The 16,715-nt window shown below is 34.2% G+C and overlaps 1 protein-coding gene across 3 annotated transcripts in view; it reads right to left on the bottom strand.

Annotated features, from left to right (window-relative positions):
• Window positions 1-16,715, bottom strand: part of LOC106459691 (tolloid-like protein 1) — a 28,300-nt gene that overhangs the window by 4,822 nt on the left and 6,763 nt on the right. For all 3 annotated transcript variants that reach the window (XM_022386220.1, XM_013919334.2, XM_013919335.2), the window contains 14 exons: window positions 15,832-16,078; window positions 12,367-12,518; window positions 11,719-11,839; window positions 11,057-11,235; window positions 8,246-8,479; window positions 7,812-8,036; window positions 4,681-4,803; window positions 4,290-4,435; window positions 3,948-4,143; window positions 3,159-3,281; window positions 2,373-2,533; window positions 1,571-1,757; window positions 1,118-1,243; window positions 577-704 (listed from right to left, as the gene is read on the bottom strand). In XM_022386220.1, coding sequence (XP_022241928.1) covers window positions 577-704; window positions 1,118-1,243; window positions 1,571-1,757; window positions 2,373-2,533; window positions 3,159-3,281; window positions 3,948-4,143; window positions 4,290-4,435; window positions 4,681-4,803; window positions 7,812-8,036; window positions 8,246-8,479; window positions 11,057-11,235; window positions 11,719-11,839; window positions 12,367-12,518; window positions 15,832-16,078 — 2,348 coding nt within the window. The remainder of the gene's footprint in view (window positions 1-576; window positions 705-1,117; window positions 1,244-1,570; window positions 1,758-2,372; window positions 2,534-3,158; window positions 3,282-3,947; window positions 4,144-4,289; window positions 4,436-4,680; window positions 4,804-7,811; window positions 8,037-8,245; window positions 8,480-11,056; window positions 11,236-11,718; window positions 11,840-12,366; window positions 12,519-15,831; window positions 16,079-16,715) is intronic.

Consider the following 16,715-nt stretch of genomic DNA (forward strand, 5'->3'; position numbering starts at 1 on the left):
TAACAGTTTAAAACATAAAAAGCGTTGACCTTAAAACGTGGGAAGTTTTACATTGGTAAGTAGGTCTTGTTAGAGAAAGCCTTATTTTCGAAATTGAAGAATATCCTGGAAGATGCACAAGTATGAATACCGGTTTGTGTTTGAGTTGTTTCAAGTTAAATAACTTGCTGTTAAGATTTTTTTTATAAATCAATACTGTGTTTAAAACCTGAAAGCACTCTTGTTAACTTATAGATCAAAATTTTAGTTTTAAGAGTTTCATAAATGAAACTTAACATGAAAAAGCTCTATTAAGCAAAAACTGGAAGTTGAGCTCTGAAAGTAAAGAAGCTTAGAAGATCCAATGGGAAGCATCTATAACTAGTTGAGATGAGTAAATAGAACAGTCATTGTATAAGCTTTGTTCATTTGTAGGAACTAATTTGGGACCGTTATAAGATGATCATTTGAATGTAGACATTTCTAAATGGATTAAAGAGAGGTGCAAATATTAGTTATTACAACACATGATGCAGTTATTCTGGTGAGCATAAAATGCTTTACACATAAAGACGTAAACAGTTTACTACAATTTACCAGTTTAATTCTGTGACCTGGGGTTGTGGTGAAGAGCCAGGCACATTCTTTCCTGCTGGGGTAATAGTCTGGGAAGTTAGGGCTGCTAATTTCACCAACAGGATCGGAGATATGATGGGTGCAGCTTCCTAATGAAAGGAATCCATCGTCAGTTAGTTTTCACAAATGTTTTATATAAGAATTAGTTATGCAAGTTAAGTAAATATCAAAGTTTCTAAATTTTAGTTTAGTTTAATTTATTGAAGCGAGTTAATAAAAAGTTAATGTACAAGAAATGTTGATTCAAATACACACCGTTTTTAAAAACAAGTAAAACTTAATTTCCTGAGAATTTAATTTCACTTGTCAGTTAAAAGAAGTAAAGTGATTAAGTTTGACAAACACTATCCATCTTAAAAGAGTCAGACTCCTTTACTAATCATTGGGAGCTTTACAAGAAATTGAAACACTGAATTTTCGTAGTGTGTGTAGTATTAAAAAGATTAAAGTTAATAAAATTCATTTCCTTAAAATAAAGATAAATTATTAGAATGGCCCATACCTTCTTTACAGTCATGTTTGTTTTCGTGAAGAATGAAGCCATTATGACAAGCACACACGTAGCTTCCTATCGTGTTCTTACAGATGTGTTGACAGCCTCCGTTATTTGTAGCACATTCATCTTTATCTAAAAATTATGGTATGAAAACTATGATAATTTCCACTACTTCTAGACCATAGTATTTTAAGAATAAAACCATGAAGCACTTTACAAAAGTGTTTATTATAGAATAAACAAGATAGCCGTTCTTAATTTCATTTTAGAACACTGTCGCTGAACACCCAATTCTTAACTTCATACTTTTAAAATGGATGTTTGTATGTTAAAACTTCGACATCAACCAAACGAACCAAAAGTGACAAATTGGCACTAACCAATATTTGGGGAGGGATTTAAGGCTTACTTTCTTAAATGAATATTAAATAAATCACATTGTCAAAATGTTACACATACCTGTAAAAAACACTGCAGCAAATCCACTTTTTTGGACCGAATTATCAGAGTTAAATTCGATCCGAAGATTATTACCTTCCGAAGTGATGATAGGTGGTAAACGAGAACCACAGAAAATTCCATGTTTTCTAACTTCATTATCGCCCATCTTGCTCTGAATGTCCACGCTGTCATATTCACAGTCTTGCTAGAGTAAGAAAAAAAGATAAGTAGCCACATTGAGAGCAGGTGTTTTGGAGATTGGCAGTATCCGTTAGAGCAAGTATAGTGTGGCAATATAGCTAGTATGAAAAGTTCACTATAGGCATTTTAATCTTCTAAATATAGTCGGTATTTTTATTTTAGCATTTAGTTAACTTTCTTTCCAAGTGTTTGGAGGACGATTGGTTTACGTGACATTCCCAATTCGTCACTAATACTTCAATATTAAGATAAGCTGCTATAACGAGGTAGAGCACTAATTATGAGCTATATACTGTCATGCGAGTGAGAACATTTATATCGTTATAATGACAAAAATCACATAAATACTGCGCATTTAGTAAGCTAATCTCATTGGTAGTCATTTATTTAGGGTAATGATGCTAATCTAGTAATATAATTTCCATATATTTAATATCTGGTATATACAATAAGACAACCATATTCGTAGTTTCGAATAGTTGTAAGAAATAATTTTATCGACCAATTATTTACTCTGAAGTGCACAAAGGTAAATATAATAAAAGTCAAGTGCAACAGATGCTAAAAACTTCAATTTTACAAAGAAAGATATAGATATTCGGTATACAAAATTACTCACGTTGTTTCCCTCCAAGTCGAAATGCGTGAAATTCAAAGTGATTCGGAACTGAGGAAGAGCAACAATTTCCCAGACACACTTCTTATTTTGAGGGTAGAGATCAGGGAAGGAGGGACTAATAATAGTTCCATTCATTGCGTCGATAATGCCTCCGCAAGCATCTGCAATTTACGAAAGAGTTTAATATGAAAATAATGCGCAGACGCTTTTAAGATAAAATATATTAACATTTTTCATTGGCACAAGAGCTTAAAATTTCTTACCATGAAGAAGGATTCTTCAAGCTTTCCCAATGTTTTAATTTCAGTTTTCAAACAAGTAAATAAAAATATTAAAAATACGAGTTGTTTATTCTGTATCTAAAACAGATACTGGAACAATTTGTTTATGAACGCCACGGTGAAAGCATAAAATTCACACTATAACGTTGTGGTGTAAAATGATTTAAGTTTGACATATCCTAACCTACTAGTAAGAAATGGCTTCCAATACATTGAAAGTTTCGATTCGGAATAATCAAGTTGAAAATTAGACTTAAGGAGTGAAATACTTGAAACCCAAACTTCAATTTGTAATACAATTCGTCAATTAGATCAAAATCTTAAATTTCACGTACTTCAAGTGATTAATGAGACTGACATTATTATGCAAGACGAATAGGTAATTTGTAGTAAGAACTTCTGTATCATTCATTATTTAAGTAAAAGGCGAAGACATTTACGAGTCTCAACGATACAGTTCCAGTCGAGTACTAATACAGATGATATTGATCCAAACAAACTGTACCTTCACATTTCTTTCCATCGGAATGAAGTTCGTAACCAATCTTACATTCGCACCTGTATCCTCCTAAAGTGTTCACACAGGTGTGCTCGCACCCATGATCCTTACCGGCACATTCATCATATTCTGTTTAAGAAAAAAGATGAAGTAATGAACGACCACAAAATACTATACTAAATTTCCGTTTGAAGAAGCATACAGAACAAAATTTAAAGTGTTGCATACTACATTAAGAATACCATGTTGCAAACTAGAATAAAAGCAGTCAAAAGTTAATTTTCAAACAAATGTAAGATGAAATGCAAAAGTGTCCAAAGATTTAGTTCTCCGACAGCACAACCTATTCTATTCAACTTCCAATTAGAAATGAAACATCACTGACAGGTGAAAGATAATCGGTTGGGTTCGAATTTCGGGCAAAGCTACACGAGGACTATGTGCGCTAGCCGTCCTTAATTTAAAAGTGATAGACTAAAGAGAAGGCAGCTAGTTATCTCCACCCACCGCCAACTCTTGGACTACTCTTTTACCAACGAATAGTGGGATTCACCGCACTTTATAACGCCCTCATGGCTGAAAGGACGAACATGTTCGTTCTGACGGGGATTCGAACCCGCAACCCTAACCACCAGATCCCAAAAGAGGATGAGGATTTTATAAATTAAACAACATAGTGCTCCATAGAACTTTATATGTTTAAACAATGATTAAATGTAGGTATAAATTTTGCTTTTTATCTTCCGGTAATTTCTGTTAAAATATATGCTATATTAGTTTGTTCTTACAACCAACCTTTGATGAAGTTAGCGGAGAATCCAGCTTTTTCCACTGATCCATCAGAAAAAAACTTGACTAACATTTTATTCTTTGTTGAACGAACATCCTCTGGGATCTTATAACCACAGAATTTCCCCAGAAGAGGGCTAATAACGTCATGACCATCTCTGATTTCCACGTAATCATACACACAGTTGTCATGGTTTTCAATCTAATCAGAAATAATTTCCTTTTAATTGAAGTATTAGAATAATTGTCGGATGTAATATTTAGTAATATTTTTCACGTATACCTATAAATGCACTCTCCAATGAAATACAAGTATACAATTAATAAAAACGATGCGAAATATCCTACCTCAAAGGACTGGAACTGAAGTGCCACCTGGTAGGTTTCTGGTACACTAATCTTCCATATACACTCCTTGTTAGGTCTGTAATCTTCTGGGTAATTTGGACTTTGCAAAACTCCCTCTTCCATAATGACGTCGCCACCACATATTGCTGAAGTTATATGCAAATTTTAAGCGACTACGCTTCCTTAATTATTACTATTATTGCTATTATATATGTAATCTAAGTATTTATACAGCTAGTAACTGTATACTTGTAAAGACAAGGCCATGTTTTAAAAATGCAACATTTTGCACGAGTTGCTGGTAGTTAAACTTCACTATAGCACTTCAGTTGCATATACTATTAACAAAGAATAGTCTATCACATCATAGTGTCAGTTTCATTCTACTTACCTTCGTACTGTGCCGTGAAGCCTTTATGCTCTTTATGATTGCTTGACGTTTTGAAAGTAACTAACATGCGATAGCCAGTTGTCATAATTTTATCTGGAGCCTGTCCACTGCCACAGAATCTACCTAAAATTTATATGTTAAAAAAAATCAATTTGCTCTCACCAAAATCTAAATTAGTTTACTTGAACCACAATGTACAGACACCTATAATTACCTGTTCGACTTTTACATCATTAAGAACGTAAAACACGAAAAATCCTACGCGAATTACAGTAAACAACGTACAAATGAATTTGAACAACGGTCCCTTAGTGTACACTAAATGGAAACCTAATGCTTTTAGTTGGAAGTCTTATCTTCACTGACGGGCTATTATACTTAAGGTCTATAAAAACTTTAATGGAGATTTTCGCACGAGACAATGGTCTCATTCAGTGTCATGTAATGTGCACTTTGGTTAATGAAATCCTGCTAGCAATAAACAAATCTTAGTTCCTATAATCTCATTTGGGATTTACTTTTGTAGTTTTTTTTTTGTCCTAACAGAAGTTTTGGTAAGGAAGCAATCTAAAACTTACAATGATGTGTACTATGTTTCTCATATTTGAGAATTTATTCGCGGTTAGGTCAACCCACCTTGTTTTAATGTGGAAAACAAGGGCCATGAATGACTTCCAAAATTAACGTTTTATATGCTTCCCATTTAAAGTTGCATTTTACTAGTCATAATTCACCACTACCTTACAAAAACAACGAAATAACTAATCTAATAACTAATGCGTTGCAGCTGGTAGCTTGATGTAAAAGACCGGCAAATGAATACTCAGCATTACTTTAATAAGATGATCTTAAAGTTCAGTTCAAACTATACTCTCCAGAAAAAAAAAAGTTCTCGGGACGTCGGAAGCTTCAGTTCAGTAACCTAGTAACCAGAGATATGGCCAGTAACATTGTTTGGTCAGTTTTCGTGTCAGCTGTATCCAATCACATGGCATCACCCGGGAAACCGTTACAAACAGGTCGTAGACCTATAGTCATTGATCACAATAGTGTTGATGAGACTTAGACTATTGTATTGCCTTCAACAAAAGCAATGATCAATCGGTCGATCCTAATTTCTTGATGCACACGCACGAGGCCCGAGCTGCTTGGTAACGATCTAATTAAACCATCTCCTGGCCACAGGGAAACTTACGGCTTTATTTACCTCCCCTCCCCCTCAGTTACGATGTTCCTGTGGTCACCGCTCTATGCTTTAGAAAAGAAACGTTTCTATGGAAAGTACTGAAGATGGAGACGACCTATTGACCGAATAGTTCAGGTTCTAGTTTGAGAACAAAGCAAATGAGTTACCATTTTGTTACGTAATTCGCACGATGACTACGCCTTTAAGAAATTTAACGCGAAAAATAGCAATATGAAAATTTCCAGTGTTTTTCATGAGTATGGGTACACAAACATACACAAAGCATGCTTTTCTTTCCAGCTGCGTGGCTATTTCGTGTTCTCGTAACTTGGTGGTTAACAGTTACAAGATTTCGGTGAAAAAAAAATGGTATAAAGCTTGGAAGCTACAGTATAAAGCTACAATTATGGAAGAATACTGTTGTATTAAGTACGAAGAGTAACGTAACGAGTTATGCATAAATTATATTGTACCAGGAAAACAAACATTCAGCTCATTTAATGTAATAAGCTATACGGATTTCACCAATCGAGAAACTATCCAGACTAAGAAATTCAGTTTGAAATGAAGTTGTAGGTCAAGACCTAAGGTCATGGAATTTTTAGGGCTTGTTGGATAATTCAAAAAAATGCGATAGGGAATTCAAATGAAAATGTGCATTTTAACTCCTTATTCTGAAACAGTTTTATTTGCAATATTTTAACTTTTTCTACACTTTAACCTTCAAATAATTCAACTTTGATAGTTATTGGGAGAGGGGAGAAGAGAAGTTCAATAAGCTCAACCCATTTGAGCTGCACACAGTTATGGCTCGTATTAACATGAATCAAATTTGTAACAGAATTTCACTTATTTTAAGTTAAAAAAATTGTCGCTGATCAACGTTTTCATGACGTTAACAATTAGTTTACACTCTTATCCTTAACTGATGGACATTTAAATCTGTTAGCTCTTTCGAGTACATAATTGAGAAACTGATCTCATTTTCCAGCTTGCTTTGATCGGAAGTGGGCGTCAAATTAAGTTATTCCTAAACTCCCCTTGCTTACATCAGTACCGGGGTAAATACATCTCGTGTGAAGCCTTTCCTTTAAATACAGGACTTTATAGAATCTTATCGACTCATACATAAAGAAAAAACTAATATCAACTGCCAAGGACGTGTTACCGGGTCGTGTACGTTACTGATAAAGTTTACATCTAGGGCGTACGTTTAATAAACAAGAAATGGAAGTTGATAGTGATAAAGTAGTAAGTAGGTTTTGACAGAACAAGATATTGATAGGGGGCGGATATAGCAACACTAACTCGTACTGCACCTTTACACTTCATTAGCTGTTACTTCTTAGGGGTATTTATGATGATCAAGATACAAAATAGTCTTGTTACATAATTTGAACAACCAGATAGAGATCCGACATGTAAATTCTGAATGTAAAAATATAAATTTTCAAACTTATGACGTCTAAATATTATTTCCCCTCAAAGTTACAAGTTTTTGAATGCAACATTTATCAATATCCTAGCAACAGACAGGTTTAGGAGTTATGTTCGTTGGTAGAAAAGTTCGGTCTCGGAAGAAAGCCTCGAAATCGGGAACTATTGTGAATTTAATCCCCAATTTTAAAGGGAAAACACTGATCTTACCTATAAATAGCATTTTAGTCCTTAACAGTAAATCTTAATATCAAAAGTAACTCTTGCTAGATTACTTTAAATATTGCTATGCTACATAAAATATTGTAGTATAATATCAATCATAGGTAGCGTTGTATTCTACAGACAGTCATAGGTAGCGTTGTATTCTACACATACTTTCTAGTAATACGGTTGCTTAAAGCATTCCAAGTAGAAAACAAAAGTCTGAAGGCTCTAAAACGGGAACTTAAAGCATAGAGTAAACGAGACGATAATATTACAATAAGAATGTTTTGAAAAACTTTACCTAGAAGTGGGGATTTGTACCAATACCCGTCTCTTACTTCTAAATAATCAGTTTCACAGTCTTCACTTTCAAAAATATCCAAATCAAGTATTTTGAGTACAATTTTCTCCCCATGAGTGGCTGTAACCCTCCATTCGCATTCCTCCCCCTCTGGTGGTGGGGGAAAGTCGATGTATTTTGGTGAAGATATAGAACCGTTGGGATGTTGCAAGGTATTTCCACAAACTGTACAGAGATTAGAAGATTATATACATACATATACACACGTGTTCGACATAACGTCATCTAATGCATATCTCGTTTTACACAAAATGGTTATTCATGAATGAAGTTTTTTTAGGAGACAGTTATATTGCATGTGACGTGGGTATAATTATATACAAGTCTGATAACAAATAGTTTTGAAGACCGACTTCTTCCATTGTCATACTTACTTGGACACTTGTACAACATATTAGTTTGGGCGATATCTCCTCTACTTAAGCGGAGTCTCTGACCAATTTCTGGCCTTTGGTTACTCATTCTATCTTCCTTCGGCAATATTGTATCCAGATTTGTGCTTTTAGAGAAGGTATTTCTGGCGTAGTGCATGATACTGTTGTAATCGTACGGCAATCCCAAGGAGTTAACCTCTTCGCCAGAAAGCTTGTCGAAGTTGTACTGCTGACCTGTAAGTTTACCCGTAAAATAAAGATAGGAACTTTAGCTTTAATGTCAGAAGTACACATCTTTTACAATTTATAACAATAGAAAACATTAATTGTGGTTCTCGGAATACCAGACTTGCATGTTTCTAAAAACAGTTGATTGAAATCTAAAGAAGAATGTGATAATATATGAACCTCATATCTGCCACATCCAGTGACGAAGAGGCTTTTTTGTCCAATACGAAAGCTCATCAAGCGACCTGGAATACGACTTAATCTAGTTCATACCACGTAAATGATATAAATAACACATGAACCAATACTAAGCGAAGTATTATCAACAATTATGTCATTTACAAGTAAATATTAGGGTAAGGATGAATAAACACGTTTTTAATATCATTTATTATTTTAAACATAATAAAACAGTTAAAGGAAAAACAAATATAATGCATAAAATATGTGGCCGTAAAGGCATGTACACTTGTATCATTTACCATTTAACAATGTTGCTTATGTTTAGGTGATGCCCAAGTCTTAAAGTATAAACTTTAGTTTCGGCAATTATTCATAGTGGCAGTTTGTGGGCAGTGTAGGCAACCCCATTATCGATACTCTATATATTTAAGTTGATTTGAAGAACGATAGTATAGGAGTTAAATTTTATCCCAAGTGAAAGTTCTGGAAGAACCTTGGTTTGGCTTTTAGGCTTTGGAACCAGACTGTTTTAGTCAGATGGGTCGTCAGTGGATTTAACTTGTTAAAGCAGCTTATGTACCAAACGAAGGGGAGCAACGTTGAGAAATAATGTTCATTATTATACCTAATAAACACAATGAAACTAAAGATTTAAGCTGTCTACAGTTTGTTTTAGGGAAATCTACAAAAAGAACTATGCTAAACTGTCCCATGAAGAACGACTTAACTAAGGGAAATGTTAAAACACGACGACTGAGTCGAAATGTATTGAAGTGTTTTACACTCACAAAAAAAGAAACCTATCATTTTATAGGTATTTGAAGAACTTGTAGCATTCTGCCACAATTTAATTCTTCGTATTGTTAGCCGACACTGGGCAGCTGGTACATAATTGGTGTTAAACAGATGTTTAAATAATTCAACAACGACTGGGCGTTATAAAGATTCAACTAATTTTGCTATTGGCCCTTTTTTATTATTATTAAATCAGCTCAGTTATGAATGTAACGTACCTCAATGTAACCGAACTAAGAAATGAATTCTACCGAGAAAATCCAGAAACGCTGAGAAATTATACCGAAAACATTTGTTGAATGTGCAAGATTAATATCGATGAAAATTGTTGAATCGAGCTTCCACAAAGCTAACGGGCACCATACTTATCCGGTGATTTAGGTTTTTCTTACATGAACAGCTTTAGAAAAGAAAAATCGGAAGAGACGATGTGTAACATACCGATCTTCGAATCTTCTACACGCTTTAAAACAATAGAATTACGCGGTCGTTGACTTTTCTTGGACGTATAAACAAAAAGTAGCCATGCTTATGCATGGTAAGGCCTATGTATAGTTTTCCTCAGGACTACGTATTTTCAGTTTCTAACATACTTTATCGTTTTAATAAACCACATGCATTATCACTAGTATCCCGGCATAAGAATTAAACATCTGCTTTTGTCACGCTTTATCTTACACGGGTTTAACTCCCGGCATAGTATACCTTGTTAAGTTTCACATTACCGAAATCTTATTACAGTTGCAAATTTGTCAATAGCGCTAAAGCTTACTGTTCTGGTTCGAGAATAACCCGAACCGTAAGATTCTTGTGAGGGTTGTTCGGCTAAATTCTCCACTTGTCAAACAGAGTATTCCATTATGATTCTCTAAAAATTTAATAGGAGATTTAGGTTGTAGTAAATTAATTTTTGAATTATTTTTTTTGTACCCTAAGGAAGTCTTTTGTTCGAGTCCTTGACGTCAATGCAGCTATGCACCCCTTTAAGGTATAATTACATCTTTTTCATCCTTGACGTACACGTATTTGAAACGAAGTTTTCAAACAATAGTAATTGTTGCTATACTGACCACAAAAATTTTTCTTCAGAATCTCCAAGTTGCCCGTTTGCAAGTAGTGGTGCTGGAATACGTGCATCATTCCTTAGATACGATTACATTTCTTGGTCACATACACAAAAACTTGTTTTGTACTTAAGTTAATTAACGTCTTTAACTTTGTCCATAGAAATATGCTCAAATTACTAGTACATGTTCCGCAATGAGCAAGTGCGGAAAAACATCGAACTGTCTTACCTTCTGTCCAGCTTCTTACACGATTAAACAAAATAGAAACCACAGGCCCAGAACTTCTCATTTTCCAAACATCACTTTTTAAACTTAACATTTTAAACGTTAAAGCCGATATTAGATATGAAGATTGTGCTTCATATGGGAAATTAATTTCGGGTTTAAATTAAAACTTACCGTAAAATGGAAGGAATGGAAAGAAGAGTTTAAAAAAATTAAAGTTGTTGGTTGTAATACGCTAACCTCACTATTACTGCGAACTAGTCCCTAGAACTTATACAACTTAAGATACATGCATTTTCTCTAAAAGTTTTACCATTCATGATGTTTTCTGTAATAATTACGACATGCTGGTCCCTGTCAGGTCTCGTGTGCTCGTGCCAAAACCCTACTACGTGGCCAAGCTCGTGCACTATTATTCCAAACTTGTCGCAGTTTTTTCCAATAGAGATAGCTTGTGGTCCATTGCCTCGCTTCCCAACAAAGGAACAACACCTAGAAATAAAGATAAAACTGAAATTTTAACTGTACAAGATGACAAAAGCCCCTTTCCCCATAATGGACCGTTTTAAGAGTGGACCAACGTTTTTTATTTTTAATTAAATGGGAAGGGTATACCAGACAAATATAGCACTTAAAAACTCAAATGGTCACTTTATGCTGCAGGAAGAAAGTATGAAGTTTTGTAGAAACCAAACTAGAAGTTATCTTCAGTTTTGAAGGAATATTACGAGACGTTTAGTTTTAATCGTAAACAATGAAGTTAAAGTAGCAACATTTGATATTTTGCATTACCATGATCTTTATCTCGATCATTTTTTCCGGTTAACAAACTTATGTCATTACTGAAACAAAGTTAATTTTTTTTTTTAATATAGAAGATAATCATTTTGACAGCTCCAATACATTCCCCCGCCCACTCCAATATAATAACCTAGTATTTCTGGCATATTTCAGTGATAAATTCTAGTTACTCACCCACATGGTCTCTCGGTAAAGACAATGTAATTCGGGTGTTCAGAAGTTTTTTCTACAAATTTTATACAAGTGTAGTTTTCCCAGTGGCGCATGGCTTGTTTGAATAGAGCTCTGTGATCACCTGTAAACAAATCAAGTCTATAATTAGTCTACGAGACAGAGTATCATAAAAGTAAGTGCCAAAAAAAGACAGACTCCACCTACCTCAGCTAAGCATAACCACCAGGTATCAGCACTAATGTTTATCACAAGAGCGAAAAGATACCAACATTTTTTTAAACTTCAGAAAGATACAGTTAGTCATTCTATACACGTGGACAGATTTTATTGAAAACCACAAGTATATGGGTTTTGAGTAAATCGGCAAATAATTTGAGGATAGACAACGATTTACGCTGCAGGATTCCTTACGTTTTATAATCTTCAAATACTTAAGTATTATCTAACAAAATGAAAAAGTATACGACATTAACATGCATTCTGCACAATGCCACCCATTTCTATTTTCCATGTACGCCAACATAGTTTTTTCGCATGTCACCACCCTCTTTCCATGAAATTGTATCATTTTACAATTAGTATCCGTTTTTAAACAATTTGTACAGCTTAAAATGAAAGACCAAATCTTGCTAGTGACAAATTACTTACCACTAAAGTTGGACTCTATTTCATAAGGAATTACAGCATAATCCCACAATCGCTCTGGACGAGCAGTTGCTGCTCTTTCGGATCGACGACGGGATCCTAGATTCCTTCGGCACTGTCGAGTTCGCAAGAATCGGCGCCTATTTTTTCGACGTCTGTGGGAAAGGATTAATACAATTTTATTCTAATTTCAGGATGTTTAGGAATTAGGGCCAAAGGAAACATATAGAATTTAAAAAAAAAATCTAGTACATAGTAAGCCAATTTAACGTTTCGAGAACGGAAAAGCTTATTATCCGAAATAAAAATATTAATTGTTAATATTCTGGGTTCATAAAATTTGATGACCAGAACTGGAAACCTTTCCAGTCAAGCTCTTGGTGTAAATAAAAGAAATACATTACTTAAAAAGGTTAAGTTAATACTCTCGTTTATGAAGATTGTTTTGAGATTGGCGACATCTGATAACAGGTCGAGTATCTTTTTTTGCACTTCCAGTTTGCTATCCTGATCTCCAAGTCTGTAGAGCCTAGTTGATATTCTGAGTAACAAAGATCATGCTGCTAACAACTGTGAATGTTGAAAACAGAAATCCGACGATTCTAAGCTAGAAAATATTTACAATTATAGGGTTAAGAGTTATGAACAATTTCGATTGATTTGAATTTACATCTATTTTGATGTTGTGCAATTATAGAAATTCGATATTTTCCTCCAGGTGGCGCAACTTTGAACCTCAAGAAAGAGAGCTTACACACGATATGGTACTTAAAGTATTAAAAATACCGCTATACGCGCGAAACAAATTACTGAAAATCTTAAGACAGTGGAATATTGTCAGCTCAGTTTTTCGTTCAGTGGAAACTTTAAATACTCTAATCTCACCCTCCTGTTTAAGTTATTTTAAGTGGAGCATTCTTTAATGTTAGTAACTGACGATCCCAAACTAGAAACTCAGGAAAAGCAATGAAATAACTTGTGTAAAGAAAGTGCTAAATAGTACGACAAATTTATGTTTAGGCCCAGTGAAAAAACAAATTAGTTCTCGGTCAGTAGCTAAAATCTTTCGGGTGTATAGGCCCAAGTTACAAGGTAACTTTAAGGTCACCCAGTGCTAGAAAGTAGTGCTCATTCACGGAAACCTCAGTGAGGGCAAGTTATTTATACTTTTATCACTTAACAGTTGCAAAAGATTTACGTGATAACGAATAAGTTAACTTCACGTGGCCTTAGGAATAAAGATCTTTCCAGCATGGACGCAATGTTCATTGAGAAATCAACTTGATGCAACCATGGAAAGTGTCAAAAACACAAAAGCGATAGTTTTTTTTTCTTTTAGGAGAAAATTAAAGCATAAGTACTGAATCTAGTATTGATACCTAAAGTTCTTTGAGTTTAACGAATCTGGTGAAAATACGTGAAAATTTAGTTTTGTAACATGCTTAGATAATGAGCTTTCTTGTTCCATAATGTGAAGATGCTTGTGCGTGTAGTTTTAGTTTAAAATTCATCATATACATACATGCATAAAATTAGACTATCATGAGGTACATGAAACTGAAGATATTTTCTAACGGTTTAAACACTATAGGGATTTCTATTTATTATGTATTGAGCCTAGCAACTTCGGTTCAGCAGATTATAAATGCTTGATATTTATAAAAACAAAAACTCAAACTACACAAGGTGCTAAAGTCAATCTTTTTAAAAATCAATATTCTGTTTAAAAACTGAAAACGGGGATTATTACAATCGGTTTAGCATTGAAAAAACTACCAAACTAACGATCTGTAACTAAACAGCACGTATTTACCAGATCTGGCTTCTTCATGAGATGTATAAGGCTTCAATGTTTCGTGGCCTTATGGCGTTCAATTCCCTATCGAGATTTGTATAAATATTTGGTGCATGGCTTGCTGTTTTAGTGTAGAGTATTTTCATATTTCAAATCTCTTCGGCCTATGTGTACAGTAAAGTGCCGTGAAACATTCATGTTGTACATTACAAGATTGTTATCCAACGAGAACAGTATTTAATATTGCACAAGTTTGAAGTAAACAAGAGGAATTAGGTTTCGCAACTCAATCATCATCCTTCAGCGACAAACTCCAAAAACTTGATGTGCTTACTAAAGAGGATTCATTTTGATGAATTTAAGTAATATTTACAAAAATAAACATGAAAAGGTGATTCGATGAATGAATGGTTATGTAAGAAACAGCTGTTAAATTAAATAAAAATTAAGTTTAGTATATACCAAATTAGTTGCTGAAAGTAGGTAAGAGTAGATTTTTAGATCGGTAACGTAAAACGACATAAATAGCAAGATTTTACTTTTAGTTGAGTCATATGTAACAATTAGAATCTGGGAATAGAAGTATAAAGATAGACGTACGATCTACATAGAGCAGTTTGGACAACGTCATTAACCAATGTTGTATAGAATATCCACTGTTCTTACGGTTTTATTTAAGGAAAGTAACTTTATAGCAACAGTTAGGCAAAATCAAAAGTTCAAATCATGGTGAGATTTTATTTATAGTTTGCATTTACACGCTGTGTTTTAGGATGTTAATAAACTAGTGAATTTTGGTGATCCAAATAACAAGCCCATAGAAACAAGAGTAATCAGAAGGAATTAGAGTATTTCTATAGCAATTTGTTTTACACCTATTAGCTGAAACCACAAGAAACGTTTTAATTGGATAAAAATTAATATTTAAGCAGAATATTCGATTTTATTTATCTTAATTAAAAAGAAAAAAAGCGAGTCAACCGATACTCTTCCTGGCGTTGATATCCATTAATGAAGAAAAAGATAAAAAGCTTTTAGACTAATGGTAAATGTGCCCATCTAATCAGCTCTTCTGTTGTAAGCTAGGGAATGGAACTAATCAATAGAGCTTTATCACTACTGACAGTCTGCGTCTACCTTCAGGAAGTATAAATTTCCTGCTCCACCCGACGTACTACTCGCTATGACAGTTGCCTCATTATTAAGTACTGAATGGAATGTATGGATACCTAGTAAATCAATTGCATTGGGTTAGCATTATAAAGACGTCTAAGATGAAACACGTATTTCATAGCAATTGCCTCCCCCCCCACACACACAGATCAACTGCACTGGGTTAGCATTATCAAGTTGTCTAAGAGGAAACACGGATTTCATAGCAATTGCCCCCCCCCCCCACAGAACAGTTGTAAGATGCTAGTATTGCATTCTTATTACACCATTTGTAGATGTGCAATATTTTGAGGAAAGTCAGATGAAACATCTCATCTATAACGGATGAATGTCAGTTTAGTCCATTATAACGAAAAATGAAATCCTGAACACACACAAGACACAAGTTGATAAATCTTCAGTTTCCTGCTTTTGGTGATATCCATAATTTTACATTAATAAATTTATGACTAATTTTACTATAATCAAGATAAGTCCAGGTTAAAATTAAATTTCAATACCTTTTGAGACTATCATTTCGTTCACGACGACCACGAGAAATACTATGTCTTCGCAGGGTTCGACAGGGTTCTCGAAAAGATGGAAGACCTGTGGACTGCGAAGTCTCCAAGTCATGTAGGGCGACACCAACTCCCCCTTGGCCATGGACGTCTTTACCGTTATTTTCTTCTTTTTGCTGCCGTACAAGTTCCTGGTCATAAACTTCGTTCTCAAGCCTACCGAGTGCTATATCTGCCACAAACTCGTCTGATAAAAACAAATGAAGTTTTGAACCTAAAAACTATACCTGTTCCGTAAATCTAATTAGTTCAATAAGACGACAAAAGCTGCTTTTCATAAAAGTTTAGTGTACAGTAAAGCAAGTGAAAATAATCAGTTGATTAAGGATATTATACCTATGGCTAACATAATAACTATTTAATGACGAAGACTAACTGCTAGTACTTATAACACGAAATCAATTGTTTTTTAGATTAATTAAGTAGGATTTGAATTCAGTTGATTTTTTTTGCACTATTCTTTTGCCTAATCTCATAAGACTTTCAGACATCACCTGAAGAAGGATTTAGGCTAGAAACATTATCATAAAGTTAAATTACTTGCACCGTCATGAAAACTAAATTCAGATTCTCTTCTCTCTAGACTGTCGTAAAGCCAATGTAGTTCAAGTTTAAAATAAATTATGAAAGCATCGTAGTGTTGATTTGAGAATGTGTATATACATTGGAGTGGTTGCATAGGTAGACGCTGTCATATAGAAAAAGTGGTGAAAGCTACCATGTACATAAAATGCAAAATATTAAATTTTGATCCAAATCGTTTAAGATCAACAGGCAAGTTACATTTTCAAACATTTTAGTTAATGGTAGGAATTCCACAAAAC

Source organism: Limulus polyphemus, unplaced genomic scaffold (assembly GCF_000517525.1).
Source record: "Limulus polyphemus unplaced genomic scaffold, Limulus_polyphemus-2.1.2 Scaffold648, whole genome shotgun sequence".
Classification (NCBI taxonomy): Eukaryota; Metazoa; Arthropoda; class Merostomata; order Xiphosura; family Limulidae; genus Limulus; species Limulus polyphemus.